At 49.5% G+C, this 15,479-nt stretch overlaps 1 protein-coding gene and 1 long non-coding RNA gene across 4 annotated transcripts in view; both read right to left on the reverse strand.

Annotated features, from left to right (window-relative positions):
• Positions 1-52: 52 nt before the first annotated feature.
• Positions 53-14,287, reverse strand: LOC118317436 (PDZ domain-containing protein 4-like). Of its 3 annotated transcripts, XM_035646107.2 has the most exons (9): positions 13,489-14,287; positions 8,396-8,485; positions 7,309-7,362; positions 6,022-6,332; positions 5,808-5,895; positions 5,627-5,725; positions 5,481-5,543; positions 5,041-5,142; positions 53-3,200 (listed from the first exon to the last, which is right to left on the reverse strand). In XM_035646107.2, the coding sequence occupies exons 1-9, from the start codon at positions 13,546-13,548 to the stop codon at positions 1,191-1,193; spliced, it is 2,877 nt and encodes a 958-aa protein (XP_035502000.1). In that variant the 5' UTR covers positions 13,549-14,287; the 3' UTR covers positions 53-1,190. The 3 variants fall into 3 exon arrangements, with proteins under 3 accessions (XP_035502000.1, XP_035502001.1, XP_035502002.1); XM_035646108.2 differs by lacking the exon at positions 8,396-8,485; XM_035646109.2 differs by lacking the exons at positions 7,309-7,362; positions 8,396-8,485.
• A 1,133-nt stretch (positions 14,288-15,420) lies between these two features.
• The window catches only part of LOC124849870, a 7,660-nt gene continuing 7,601 nt past the window's right edge, over positions 15,421-15,479 (reverse strand). Inside the window, exon 5 of the long non-coding RNA XR_007030428.1 lies at positions 15,421-15,479. This exon is cut by the window's right edge and continues 566 nt beyond it. This is a non-coding gene — a long non-coding RNA (uncharacterized LOC124849870).

Here is a 15,479-nt window from a genome sequence, read left to right on the forward strand (position 1 = left end):
TCAAACTGGATTTAATTTCTCTGAGTTATTAAAAGTTTGAAACGCGACACAGTTTTTATGATCACAGCATTTATTTTAGAAAAGCTTTTCACTGCAAAATGGCCGACACGACATCACAACACTCAACAAACAAGAAGAATACCACAGGTTTTTTTCTCTATGCTATGAGCAGATCATAGAAACATTCACGACTACAGAATGATGAAGTACATGAGGGTGAAGACATCAAAACATGCAGGTGAGCCAAATTAATTAATCAGCTGTTTATAACTCAGACACGTCAGACTGTCATTGTTCTTGTTGGATTATGATCCAGTGGTCGATTCTGAGAGCAAAGAATTAAAAAGTCGCATTTGGAAATCAAACAAGTCATGAATGAAATAGTACAGTAGATGTACAGTAGATGTCTTGAAGCGAAGAATAATCATCATTTTCTGTGAAACAGCCTCGATCACAGTCGGCATTTAAATAAATTAAACATCAAACTGATCAAAACGTATCGATCTGGAAAAGACCTGAAGTGGATAAACAGGACTTTGATATTTTGTCTTGTGAAACAAAATCAAATGATTTCTGTGCTTCGTATGATACAATGTGCTTTTCTTTAAAAAAAACTGTCAAATTGTGCTGTACAGTCGAACCTGCCGGAGGAAGGCACCGCTCATTCATATCAAAAAGACGTTCTGATGATTGTGTCTGATTTCAGAACAAAAGAAGCTTTTGAAGACGAACACGACAGGAACGAAGAGAATGTCTCGACGACATGAACAAGACAAACGTCCTGCGTTGACACAAACAGCTTCATGGCACATCAGTGGATTTTCCTTCCGTCATTCGTCAACGTGACGGAGGCCTGCTGCAGAGATCACAAACAGTAGGTGGCGCCATCTCTCCCAGCATCTGTCCTTCACGTAACTTGACCGGTCACGAATGGCGACGTGTCTTTTTCACACGTGAGATGCGAAGCATCGCGAAAATCGTGGTTTGGGTCCGTTGGACCATGAAACAGACGAATGTAAAGCGAGAGGATTGTTAACGTCGAGACGACCGTCTTCTCCCATCTCAACAGTTCAGGTTTGGGCCTAAAGTCGTTCCTTTGAGTTCCCATCACTGACCCGTGCTGCCGAAGGGAGATTGTGTTCAAACATCATGTCACGTCCTTCTCTCTCCATCTGCCACGTCACAAGGTCTCAGACGGTGGTGACAGATAACAGCGGGTTGTACACTTTCTTCCCGTCGGCAGACCTGCTCCCATGAGCCAGCAGCTCCTGAATAGTGATCCAGTTGTCCAGGATTCTGCGACTGCGCTTCTTCATGCTCCTGCGGTGGCAAAGCTCCAGGATGGAGTTGGTCTCCTGCGGGGGTGTCGCCTCCTGCGGACCACCGCCGCCCTGCTCCCTCTCCCGCTCTCTCAGACAGTCGAGGCGACTCTGCATCATGAACTCCCTGCGCCGCCGCTGCTCGCGGGCCTTCTGCAGCTGCTGCTTGCGCTCCTCTTTGCTCCAGTAGCGGCCCATCTTCATTTCGCTCACAGCGTCGTCGTCCGTCGTCATGCCGCTGCGCTCTTCCCTGATCTTCATGGCGCGAGCCTTCAGGAGGCGATCCCTCACGGGCCGCTTGGCCACGTACCGCGAGCCATCACTGCGGATCTTCACCTTCCACTCCATACGAGGGGAGGCGGGCATCAGTGAGGGGGACAGGGGTACCGGTACGGGGCCCGGGACCTGGGCAACTCCCTTGCACGTGCTTCCCAAACTCATGGGGCTGGCATCCCCTCCGGTCTCCATGCCGACCTCTCGGGTCTCTCTGAGGCCACCGAGCTGCTCACAGGCGGAGGGAGACCTCAGCTGCATGCAGCTCAGGTAGCGCGGAGGCGGCTTTGATTCAGTTTGGCGACGGGACAGGTAGGGGCTGTTTTCTGCACTGCGCCCACCGGTCCTCTCTGCTGACCCGTTGGCTTTAGGGTTACGTCTCACTCCGCCATCTGAGCCCCTCCTGGTTCCTCCGTCCCGGGACAGGGACCTGACCTTAGCACCAGGGCTGGATGTCTTAGGCTCCGCTGCTCTTCGCTGACATTGAGAGTTGGGTTGGTTCAGGTTTGATTGGACCCCGTCCCCTCTTTCGGTCCTGGTTCCCCTCTCTCTCTGCCTCGTGGAGGTTGGAAACTGTAAACCTGCGGAACAAAGCGACTCTCCTCGCTCCAGACTCTGAGTGGAGGGTGATGGGTACTGTTCGTTGACCAGAGGAGTGCTCCTGCAACTCTCCCCTCCAGTGTTGTAGGCACTCGTACTGTCCTTGTCTGAGCGCTCCCTCTCTGGGAGCTCGTTGATATCTGACAACGCGTGGCGACAGGATTCCTCAGTGACCGAAGCACTAATGTCCAAGCGTCCAGCACCGACTCCAACTCCTGCTCCTGCTCCGTTCTTGTCCTCGAGAGGCCACGCCTTCAGACATCGCTCCCTCAGCTGCTGCATCTTCTGCGCCCTCAGGATGTTGCGACACTTGAACTCCAAGTGGCGCAGTTCCTCCTCCAGAAGAGCCATCTCATGCTGCGTCAGGCTCTCGTTCCGGTTCACGTCCAGCGGGACACCCCCTTCGTCCTGGCCTCCCAGCAGCAGCATTGCGTTGCCGTTCTTCTCGTAGTAACACTTGATTTCTAGCAGCTCTTTGTACCTCTCGCACTCCTCCTCAGTCAACCCCGGCATCATCATCCTCACAGGATCGGACATGTAGGTCCTCTCCAGCTGCTCCAGCCCTCCACCATGAGCACAGTCCAGCCCCAGGAGGGAGTCGGTGCTGAACTGCAGGTCCTGGGAGTGCAACAGGGGCGGCGTGTCGCTCCTACCAGACAGGAACTTGCGCATGCTGCCGGGTGTGTTGGTGGCGTTTGTGTTGGAGGCGCTGGTGTGGTCGTCTCCCAGCAGGTCGTGTTCGGACGACTCCTCGTACCGAGTGCTTTCATCCGTACGGCCCACACCACTGTCCAGCTCCTGGCTGTTGCTCAGCACCGTCTGGAGCAGATCAGGTGAGTCCCTGCTGATTGAGCGACAGTGACCACCGAGCAGAGCTCCACCCGCGACACCGCCTGCTCCAGCCCCGAGGACGGAGCTGCTCCGCACTCTGTGGCTGCTGGGCAGGTGGACGGCGTTGTCCAGCGGCTCCAGGTCGTCCAGCTCATCTGGGTCCAGCTGGTTGTCATTCTGAAAGGTAAAGGTGGCAGGCGAGTTTAAGGTTGAGGAGAACAGAACACAAGGAAACTTTGTATTAGTGCTATTGATAAAGACAATATCTTGATATCTCCAGAGCCTCCGTTTGAAGTGACTGTTAATACGTGTTGGGATTCAATCGACTACAAGGAGACAGAAGAAGACACACAGATGTCCCCTGACTCCATGTCTCCTGTGCAGACGGGGGAGGGTCCCATGACCTGTCCCTGGGAGCAGGAGGAACACAACAGTGTTCATCTGATGAATATGATTCCAATGTTCACTCTCACTTTAGCTCTGTTCTGGATCTTAATGCTCATCTTTGTTCACCACCTGCTTTATAACTTTAAGTTTAGAACATTGTCAAGTAACAGGTTTGAAAATAAGAAACAAGGAGCTGAACGACACAGAAAAGCGTCATAGAGCTTTAATCTCTGTGGGTTCATCAGGACGAGTGACGTCTTTTCATTCAACTGATTCATTTGATCCACTGCTGCTGAGAAACTACTGTTTAAAGCAGTTTTCATGTTTTCATGTGTTCATGTGTTCATGTGTTCATGTGTCCTAGTAGACAGTAGTATTCATCTCTGCCACTAGATGGCGTCAGAGCAGTGTGTGATTTTATTATCATGTTGAAAAAGAAATAGTTTTTAGTTTCGGTGAATTAACTGTGAGTAAGAAACAGTAACTTTGTTTAACATCTACCTGATGGCGATGACTAGTTTCATAGTTTTTGGTATTAGACCGTGAAACTGCCAGAGAGATCAGATCTTTGAAGATGAATAATAGTGTTTGATATTTGTTGTTGTCTCTAATGTTACTTATTTATTTATTTATCATTTATTTTTTAATTTACTTTTCTGTTTTGATTTGATTCCGCTGATCAAATGAAATGTAAATACTTGTGCTCAGATAAGAAAAACCCTTCACTCACAGATCTGCATTTTATCTTCTGCTAATTGGTTTGATTGAATGTGAATTACACACAGACTGCGAGATGGGAAGTATTGATTATTGTCTTTCTTCATTCCTATTCTTCCACAAGCCCTTCGGTTCTCTCCCCGTCCTCCCTCGAGGCAACAGATCAAGCTTTAATCTCCACTCGTGCATTTTTCCCTCTGATGATTCTCCGTCTGCTCACTGGAATCTTAATGTGGAACCTTGGCAACGTAAATCTCGTTCACAGGCGGTGAAACCTGCGCTCCGCTCTCCTAAAACAAGGATGTGTGTGTGTGTGTGTGTGTGTGTGTGTGTGTGTGTGTGTGTGTGTGTGTGTGTGTGTGTGTGTGTGTGTGTGTGTGTGTGTGTGTGTGTGTGTGCACCTTTGACTTGGACCATTTTAATGAGATCCTTTGAAATCTGCCCTCTGGCTCCGTCTGTGCAGACCCAGCCTACAGATCTTTGTCTGTTTTCTCTCCATCTGCAGAATTCTCTTTTCTTTTCTTTTTTAACAATGTTGTGCGATGAAAAGCAATGTCTTGGGTTCGACATGTCAACTTATGTTGTTAACAGCATATTTTGCAGGAGTGAGTTGAAGGCCGTCGTGTGTCTCTACGCCCTCGTCTGCAGAGACGTGACCTTGAGGGAAACAAAGCGCCGCCACATCAGCGGCGTGAGTACAAGCTCCATTTGTCTTCGCCTGGTTCTTCACGTTATCTGTGTTCCCATCATGTGCCTCCTCACCTTCTCTCTCCACTGTATCATCTGTCTGCTTCTGTACAGTCTGAATGTTAATGTGGAGGACTAGCGTCATACATCCAGGAATGTAAAGTAATGAAAAGAGGAGGCCAGTATTCAGACCGATCCCTGAACACCGAGGATCCACTTCCCTCACCTCCATCTCGGGTCGGGCCAGCAGCAGGGACACGTTGGTGCTGTCCTCTCTGGTGAGGATCCACACCGCCTCCTCTCGGTCCTGGACGTCCACTCCGTTGATCTGACACAGAAACAGGAGTCAGATCATGTGAGACGCTGGATTCAATTACATCACTAACGTCAGGAAATGGTTTTTCTTTAGAATTCCAACACTGAAAAATAAAACCTCTCTTCCCTTTAGTAGCAGGGGTGAAATGATATTCAAGCACTTATGAAAGAATTCAGAATAAATGCGGCACTATTTGCAGTAAGTGTGTATTAAAAGTGACTCCCGCTCTGCGCTGGGTCAGAGGTCATCCAAGACGTCTGTGTCATTGGTTCATTGGTACAATGAGAGATTTGTTGAAGAAGAGTTAGACACTACAGTATCTGATCCATAAGGACTGCTGGGACCTGTACCTGTAATATTCTGTCTCCTTTGCGGATGCGACCATCTACTGCAGCGATACTGTTCGGGTTCACCTGCAAAGTATGAATCAATGTAGAAGGACTTATTTCAGAGAAGCAGTGTGTTTGGCAGTATGATTCCACATGACTTTCTTCACCTCTCCCACGTAGATGCCCAGGTCCTCCTCCTCGTCGGTTCTGTAACACACCGTCAGGCCCAGTTTGTCCTGCTGACGGGACTTACACAGCTCCACCTCCTGGTGCCGGCGGAGAGAAGAGAGAGACGTTCAGAGGACGTCATCGTCTGCAGCAGAGTCTGAGTCACTAACGGGCTCTCACCTCGTATTCCAGCTCGTCCTGCCGGTCCACCTCATGCTGAGTGATGTCGAAGTAGTCCGTGGGGTCGTAGTAAACCGGCTCGATGAAGCTGAGGACGAGAACAGTCAGGACACAGTTGGAGAAACTTAGAATGTGTGGAAACAGAATAGTTTGGACTGAACCCAAACGCCAGACGAGTTCTGGTCTGACAGTTGGAGAAGCTTCTCCCACTCACAGTTCATCGAGCAGATCCGGCTCCAGCAGCGGCGGCAGCGGAGGGGAGGGCGGCGGGTCGGGTGGGGGCGGAGCTCCACAGGGATGCTGGCTGCTCCTGCCCAACGTCAACATATGCTGGAAGCTGATGTCTGTCTGCGTGCAGCTGTCCACACAGTCGGCCACGCCCATGGTCACTGGCACGAACCCTCCGGGAGCTGCGGCCAGACCGGCCCGCCGGCGAGCGCCGCGCCGCAGGATGTTGGACAGTATGGGGTCTCGTATGTCCAGAGTGGGATCCCCAGAGAGGCGCGTCAGCTCCTTCCCATTCACCTGGAAAACAAGATGACTCGATATCAAACCAGTTCGCAGGGGAGCGAAGAGGAGGAGGAGGGGGAGGAGGAGGAGGAGGAGGAGGAGGGGGAGGAAGAGGAGGAGGAGGGGGAGGAGGAGGAGGAGGAGGAAGATGAGGGGGAGGAAGAGGAGGAGGAGGAGAAAGAGGAAGACGAGGGGGAGGAGGACGAGGAGGACGAGGAGGACGAGGAGCAGGAGGAGGAAGAGGAAGATGAGGAGGAAGAGGAGGACGAGGAGCAGGAGGAGGAAGAGGAAGATGAGGGGGAGGAAGAGGAGGAGGAGGAGGAAGAGGAAGACGAGGACGAGGAGGACGAGGAGGACGAGGAGCAGGAGGAGGACGAGGAGGACGAGGAGGAGGAAGATGAGGGGGAGGAAGAGGGGGAGGAGGACGAAGAGCAGGAGGAGGAAGAGGAGGACGAGGAGCAGGAGGAGGAAGAGGAAGATGAGGGGGAGGAAGAGGAGGAGGAGGAGGAAGAGGAAGACGAGGGGGAGGAGGACGAGGAGGACGAGGAGCAGGAGGAGGAAGAGGAAGATGAGGAGGAAGATGAGGAGGAAGAGGAGGAGGAGAAGGAAAAGGAAGACGAGGGGGAGGAGGAGGAGGAGGAAGAGGAGGAGGAAGAGGAAGATGAGGAGGAAGAGGAGGACGAGGAGCAGGAGGAGGAAGAGGAAGAGGAGGAGCAGGAGCAGGATGACGAGTGATTTGGTTCAGGGAGGAAGATGCAGTACATTTAATTTTAGCCACAAGGTGCAGAAAAAGAAACACAGGAGATTGACAGAGTGAAAAGACGAAGCAGAAAGAAGCTGACATGAATAAGAAGAAGCGAGGAAGACAGAGACAGAAGGACGTCTGCAGTTCTATCAAACACAAGTTTAGTTAAACACAGGAACAGGAGGCAACTACAGCAAACGTGAACATCACATCAAGCAGCAGGACAGAAATCTGTTGAGTGAAAACCTTGAATCGAGCATCAGCATCGAAAGAGTTCAGCATGTTGTTAAAATGAGCGTTCTGTGGAGAGAAGCAGAGACAGAAGTCAAACAGACGACAGAGGATTGATCACAACTGGGAGCGGTCGGAGAACCTAAAGGGCCGTTCAGGCCGAGGGTCTGTCAGCGCTCACCATCACTCTGTTGCTGAGCAACCAACAACACGACATCATTGACCAGGATCCATGAGGAGATTAATACAAGAGACCAGAACTCACTCTGAACTATTCTGAAATATGAACATATTCATTAGACAGGCCAAAGTTGACCTGTTTCTTTGCAGAGCTCCTTAAAAAGAGAACTAAAACTATATTGAAATAAAAACAAATATTATAATAATAATAATAATAATAATAATAAAAATAGTAATAATAATAAATTTCATTTATAGAGCACTTTTCATTGCTAAAAGACATATCTTCTTAAGGATCAAAACTTGAAAATGCATTCAAATAATAAAGACGTATTTTTATTCCAGAGACGCTGAAGTTTCACTGTGACTTCACACATCCAGTCACTCTGACATCTCTCTCTGGACACTGACGGTTCATTTAAATACATATATTGAAATATAAAGTGTAGAAATGTGTTTCATAACAATTTTACAAATCCTGTTTCATATGGAACATTTCACTTCTCCTCCCCCCAAACAGCAGGAAGGAAAGGGGAAATAAAAAAAGTACAATTATAGAAAATAATGAGCTCGTCTGCTTCTTTCTGTCACTTTGTTTTTACACGTTCAAATGGTCCACTTGTTTGGCTCATAAAACAATAGATCCTCAAAACACCAGCCAAAGAATTTAAAATGAACAAGCGCGGCCCGATAATAAGCTACATTTTGACAATAATTCGTTATAACGCTAATTAATTAAATTGATACAGACCGAACTCTTGGTTCAATTTAAATAAAGGTTTCAATAATTAAAAATGGTTTTCTCCCACATTCAACCATTTCTCATCTATTTTTTTTGTATTATTTGCTTCTCTCTCATGCAGCTGCACCACCACCACTTCTCTGCTCCACCTTTCCTCCTCTGCCATGTTTCCATGCTCACATTCATTTCTCTTTCTCTTCTCTTGTCCTCTGTCTGCGCATGTTCTCCTGTTTTCTCCCGACTCAGCAGTTCTGTCGACCTGTCCCTTCCCTGGAGATGAGAACTCACAATCCTCTATATCCACCTATTCCAGGCCGTCCACCTCCGTGTGTGTGTGTGTGTGTGTGTGTGTGTGTGTGTGCGTGCGTGCGTGCGTGTGTGTGTGTGTGTGTGTGTGCGTGCGTGCGTGCGTGTGTGTGTGTGTGTGCCTCCTCACACTAATGTCCCTTCATAAATCTTGCAGTGTGTCTTAATGAGCCTCGTCTCTCGGAGACTGAGTGGGATCAGAGAGGAGGCTAAAAGGAAACTGCTCCGCGGGGTCGAGAGTGACAGGTCTGAATACTGAGAGAGAGGGGGAGAGAGGACGAGAGAGGGGGAGAGAGGACGAGAGAGGGGGAGAGAGGACGAGAGAGAGAGGGAGAGAGAGGACGAGAGAGGGGGAGAGAGGACGAGAGAGAGAGGGGGAGAGAGGGGGAGAGAGGACGAGAGAGGGGGAGAGAGGGGGAGAGAGAGAGGACGAGAGAGGACGAGAGAGGACGAGAGAGGAGGAGAGAGAGAGGAGGAGAGAGGACGAGAGAGGAGGAGAGAGAGAGGGGGAGAGAGGGGGAGAGAGGGGGAGAGAGAGAGGGGGAGAGAGGGGGAGAGAGGGGGAGAGAGAGAGGGGGAGAGAGAGAGAGAGAGGACGAGAGAGGACGAGAGAGGACGAGAGAGGAGGAGAGAGAGAGGAGGAGAGAGGACGAGAGAGGAGGAGAGAGAGAGGAGGAGAGAGAGAGGAGGAGAGAGGAGGAGAGAGGACGAGAGGACGAGAGAGAGAGAGAGGACGACTGCTCATTCATTATCAATGAGAGGTGCTGACACGTCACGCAGGGTGATGGTTGTTGATGGAGAATACATTACACTCTTACATGTAATCCATTATCTCTGGGTTAGTGGGTCGTCTGCTACACAAGCATTGAAGCCGTGACACACATCCCCAGACCCTGACCCAGACCCTGACCCAGACCCTGACCCAGACCCTGACCCAGACCCAGACCCTGACCCTGACCCAGACCCTGACCCAGACCCTGACCCAGACCCTGACCCAGACCCAGACCCTGACCCAGACCCAGAACAAGACCCAGAACAAGACCCTGACCCAGACCCAGACCCAGACCCAGAACAAGACCCAGAACAAGACCCAGACCCAGACCCAGACCCTGACCCAGACCCTGACCAAGACCCAGAACAAGACCCAGACCCAGACCCTGACCCTGACCCTGACCCTGACCCAGACCCTGACCCAGACCCAGACCCAGACCCAGACCCTGACCCAGACCCAGACCCTGACCCAGACCCGGACCCAGACCCTGACCCTGACCCAGACCCTGACCCAGACCCTGACCCAGACCCAGACCCAGAACAAGACCCAGAACAAGACCCAGACCCAGACCCTGACCCCTCAATCTGTGTGTTTGGGTTACAAATTAGATTTGAAATGCTGAAGAAAACAAAAAAAATTTAAAGCAAAGCCTTATAATTCACAGCAGGGGGGCGGGGGCGGGGGGTGGAGGTGGGCAGAGATGAAAGAGAAGCAGAAAGTTCAGCCCCCAGTGCATCGTGGGTAGAGGGGAGGAGAGGCCCCAGTGCATCGTGGGTAGTTGGGCGGACGGGAGGTGGGCCGATGCTAATGATGCAGGAGAGAAATGTTGGAAACAAGCTTTCAAGGAATTTGCAGCGTGAATACAAATGTGGAGCGAGCTCGACTCTGAGTGAACAGACACAATGGAAGCTTGTGTGGATTGAAGTGGTTGATGCATAATTGTTTTTTATCAGAGAGCAGATGAATGAATGTTCTGTACAACGGGCTCACACACACTCACCGCCTGAATCTGAAGTGTGGCCTGAGAGAAGCATCAGATTTCTTCTTAATTCAGATTTATGTTTTTTTCCTACAAGTGTTGATGCAGAAGAATTGAATTTCACTTGTCCAGTAATTGATTTTTCTCATCTCTCGCATGCTTTGACCAGTCGCATCCTCGGAAAATCAATTAACCTGGAGACGGAGTTGACCTCTGCTCAGACCGTGACCCCTGTCGTCTGATCAAATCACTGATCCCACATTAATATACAAGTTCAATTATGAACTGGCAACAGTGAGAAGATATTGATTTCAAAGCTGCGGCTCAGACTGTGATGAAGCTAACAAGTCTCAGTGGGAGAATAAATATATATAACTGCATCATTTCACAAAACATCATCATTCATGTGGCAGACTTGTTGTCGTAGTGATGGAAGAACAGCGAGCGACTCAAGCTGAGTGACGTTACAGTGACGCTGCTGAGCTTCTGTTCATGATCCATGAGTCACGTTAGAAAGATCAGAACCCGACAGACACACATGCTCACATGTGATATGTACAGTATGTTCAATGATCTGTATGATTGATGAGCAACTTCAACTCCTGTGGAGCCCCTAGAATCAGATGCATGAATATATATATATATATATATATATATATATATATATAGAGATAGATAGATATAGATATATATATATCCCATAAAAAATATTTTTATTTTTTATTATTTTTTTTGTCAATGTGCTGTTACTCTATCGTTATTTATTAGTATTTATTAGTCTCGTATTTATCGGTTGTGTCTTATCCGATTTTAAAACGTGTTTTCAGAAGTAACACCTCTATTTTAATATATTTGTATTTTATAGATTCTATATTTGGAGGATTAAATGCAGAGATTAATGGAACAATGCAAGAAAGAGCCAAGAGGGAACCAATATTTGGGAATATTATATTATGTGTGTGTGTGTGTGTGTGTGTGTGTTTCTCACTGTATTGATATTTTTTTGCATCTTGTGACTGTCAATATGTTTCTGTCATTGTGAATAAAAGGTTTGTTTAATAATGCCGGTTGCCATGGAAACAGCCTCCTGCCTCACTGTGACGGGGCCGAGAAGAAGAAGGGAGCGGCTGAAGGGGGGGGGGGGGGGGGGGGGGGGGGGGGGGGGGGGGGGGGGGGGGGGGTGTTGTGTGTGTGTGTGTGTGTGTGTGTTGCCTGATGTTTAAAACATGAGTTTCACTCCTTTGGCAAAGAGGAGAGTCGTATTCAACAGCCTGATGCAGCGTGAAGCTGCTGATTCTGTTTTTATAGTTCACAGTCAGATACAGTCAGACGTGATGTACACGAGTAATTATAGCGAACACCTCGTAGCTGAAAACCTCTGAAGGGGAAAGAATGAAATGTGGGTGGAAAATATAATGATGTCTTTGTTTATGAGGATTTTTTATTTTTTCTGATTGGACTCCATCGTGATTCCTGGATCAATGGACCATCTGCGCAGCGGCACGTGTGTTTGTGATCATTACGTCTAATAACCGAGACGTAGCAGCAATTTCCTCTCGGCTGCATTTGGGATTTTTAGTTTTTTAGTTTATACAATTATATTTATTTAGGTTCATCATTGGTCTTGTATGAGCCGTCCAGTGTCAGTGAACAGACCCTCGGACAGTGAACCGCTCTCACAGCCGAGGGCTCTGGCTCTGGTTCAGTCCATCTGTTCTCTCATGGACCACAGTGTTCAGACCCGCTGCTGATTCTCCTGCATGTTTCGTCTCCTTCTTCCCTCCTCAGCTGCATGAAAACCACGTGTCAGAGCTGAAAACCTTCACACATACAGTTTGACCTCACATCGCCACGACAGCGGAATCATTTGATTTCCACTCTGAGAGACTCTGACCCGCCTGCTGCCGCTGTCGTCACCACCACCGCCTGTTAGATATAAGGTCACTGATTATGGAATTATGGCCCCTGCTCCAGTTTTTTATGATCACAACACACACACACACACACACACACACACAGAGGTTTGTGGGGAAACCTTCTTGTATTTACTGCTGCTCCGCGAGGCGCTCAAATCAATTACGTCTGAAATCTGAGGGCAAACAGCAGAAAGAGATGAAAAGAACGAGACGCAGCCCGACTCGTCCCCTCCCTCTCTCCTCCGTCTCTCGGCTCGACTCATTACTGCGCGGCCAGACAAGCCCAGGCGAGGCCCGGACGAGGCCCAGACGAGGCCCAGACGAGGCCCGGACGGAGCCCCGGACGAGGCCCAGACGAGGCCCGGACGGAGCCCAGACGAGGCCCAGACGAGGCCCAGACGAGGCCCAGACGAGGCCCAGACGAGGCCCAGACGAGGCCCAGACGAGGCCCAGACGAGGCCCAGACGGAGCCACAGTTACTCAAAGTGTTGCTCTGCTCCTCCCGGGAGTCCTGAGCGTTTTTCCTGCTTAGTGAGCACGAGAACCACGTGTGTCACGGAGCTTCCGCGGCTCAGCCACAGACGAGCTCGCTCACAAACCGCCCGTGGTCCCAGTGGACAGGTGGTGGTGCTGAGGCTGTAACCGTGGCAACCCCACCAGCCCCTCCATCCTGCTGCCTCTGCACCACTCAGCAGATCGCTCCTCTTATCTGATCAGCTCTGTTCTCCCCCTCGATCATAATCACTGTAGTCACTGAAGTATCATCCTCATCATAATCATCTGTATTATCGTCCATAAGTGATGAAATCTGCCGCGTTCAACCTGGAGATTTCTGGTGTCACATGATCTGGAGCTCATATTAATTCATACACCAGTCATGTTTAATTCATGTGGTTGATTTGCTTCATTCATTTCTTTAATTGCTCAATATGATGTTATCATTATCATGTTTCTAATTACCTAATGTTTTATTGATTTTTTTTAACTTAAATTTTAAATTGTGACTAAATGAACTGATGATGATGATGATGATGATGATTGTATTTTTCAATAATACAAATAACTGATGTTGATTTGATTTGAACTGATTTGAGAGTAAAAACTGTCTAAAGAGGAATTTAACATGTGAATGATTTGACTTTAATGATTTGAGTGAACGTGACGAGTTTCTGTTGACAGACAGAAGAATATGAATTATTATGAAAACTGTTGAAGAAGAAAACAAGAGAGAATATCGATGAATGTTTGAGGCACAATGAGATGATGATTAACAAGAGACAGAGAAGTTCTGAGCCCTCACCTGGAACATGACCCTGTACTGGTCCTCGGGCTTCTGGACCACACACATGTTGCAGCCCATCTTGTGAGCCGGTGCCGGACCGAGCGGGTCCAGAGGACCGGCTCTCGCAGCGGGACTCTCGCTCCGTCAGGGTCTTTGTGTGTGCAGCCCCACCCTCATTCGGGGGTTGTGGTGTATCACACTTTCCTCTCCCCTCAGCTCGTCTCCTCGTCTCCTTCTCGTTCACGACTCAAGTGTTAGATTCCAGAGTGGATTTAAAAGTGGAGCTGAAAGTTAAAACCCACGTGTTTGTTTCTGTTTCCATCGTTTTGTTCAAGTTCATGTGCTTTTTGTAGAATCGTCCAGTTTCACGTCAGAGATGTGTCGTCAGCGTCCGGCTGGCTTGTGCTTGTGTCATTCAATCAATTAGACAAATATGAAAATGTTCATATATCATATTTACAGTCTCTGGACTTGTTCTGTTCTGTAATGTTGTGGTTTTTTGTTCCAGCTGAACTTCTGCACGTTGTTTCTGCTTTTTGAACTCATCATCTGTGAACAGTGCAGCTCTCACCTCCTGCCTCGTGTGTGTGTGTGTGTGTGTGTGTGTGTGTGTGTGTGTGTGTGTGTGTGTGTGTGTTTCTAACAGGACTCTCCAGGTGCAGAGGTCAGAGGTGATGAGCCGGTGGCAGTTACACCTTCACTGTGTCGAGGACAGACAGTAACACATGCTCCTCTCTCTTCCTCTCTCTTCCTCTCTCCTCCTCCTCTCTCCTCCTCTCTGCTCCTCCTCTCTCCTCCTCCTCTCTCCTCCTCCTCTCTCCTCCTCTCTGCTCCTCTCTCTTCCTCTCTCTTCCTCTCTGCTCCTCCTCTCTCCTCCTCCTCTCTCCTCCTCTCTCCTCCTCTCTGCTCCTCCTCCTCGCTCCTCCTCGCTCCTCCTCTCTCTTCCTCTCTCTTCCTCTCTGCTCCTCTCTCTTCCTCTCTCTTCCTCTCTGCTCCTCCTCTCTCCTCCTCCTCTCTCCTCTCTCCTCCTCCTCTCTCCTCCTCTCTGCTCCTCCTCTCTCCTCCTCCTCTCTCCTCTCTCCTCCTCCTCTCTCCTCCTCCTCTCTCCTCCTCTCTCCTCCTCTCTGCTCCTCCTCCTCGCTCCTCCTCGCTCCTCCTCTCTCTTCCTCTCTGCTCCTCCTCTCTCCTCCTCCCTCCTCCCTCCTCTCCTCCTCTCCTCCTCGCTCCTCCTCGCTCCTCCTCTCTCTTCCTCTCTGCTCCTCCTCTCTCCTCCTCCCTCCTCCCTCCTCTCCTCCTCTCCTCCTCTCTCCTCCTCTCTGCTCCTCCTCTCTGCTCCTCCTCTCTCCTCCTCTCTGCTCCTCCTCGCTCCTCCTCGCTCCTCCTCTCTCCTCCTCCTCTCTCCTCCTCTCCTCCTCCTCTCTCCTCCTCTCTGCTCCTCCTCTCTCCTCCTCCTCTCTCCTCCTCTCCTCTCCTCCTCTCTCCTCTTCTCTCGTCCTCTCTCCTCCTCTCTCCTCCTCCTCTCTCCTCCTCCTCTCTCCTCCTCTCTGAGCCTCACTCACATCGTGTCACTGTCAGCAGAACTGCAGCGCTGCATTTATCTGATCTGTGGTTATTAATATTGACACGTATCAGATCATTGATTCTCTCGGTCTGGATCTCTGCTGCAGGCGAGGAGACCGAGTGATGGATTATGATTAAATCAGAGACCATCAGACACAAATCAATACCTGACCAACATGGATCAATTGGATTTTGTGCTCGTCAGACATCGAGACTGTTCATCACAAACACGCCATCAATGTTTGCTTCTAAAATAATCACTGTCACTTTACTCTGCGTGTTCACTGATGCTCGACACGTTGTCTAGGGAGAAGTCTTCTGTTGGTGTGGAAACAGAATGTCATGATAACTTCCTCTTGTCTTCAGGTCCTCGACTTCTCCGTCTCTTCGTGTTGGATTGAAAACCTTCATCTTCAATCTGAAGTGTCGGAGCTGCTGATCCTCGACTG

Source organism: Scophthalmus maximus, chromosome 3 (assembly GCF_022379125.1).
Source record: "Scophthalmus maximus strain ysfricsl-2021 chromosome 3, ASM2237912v1, whole genome shotgun sequence".
NCBI lineage: Eukaryota > Metazoa > Chordata > Actinopteri > Pleuronectiformes > Scophthalmidae > Scophthalmus > Scophthalmus maximus.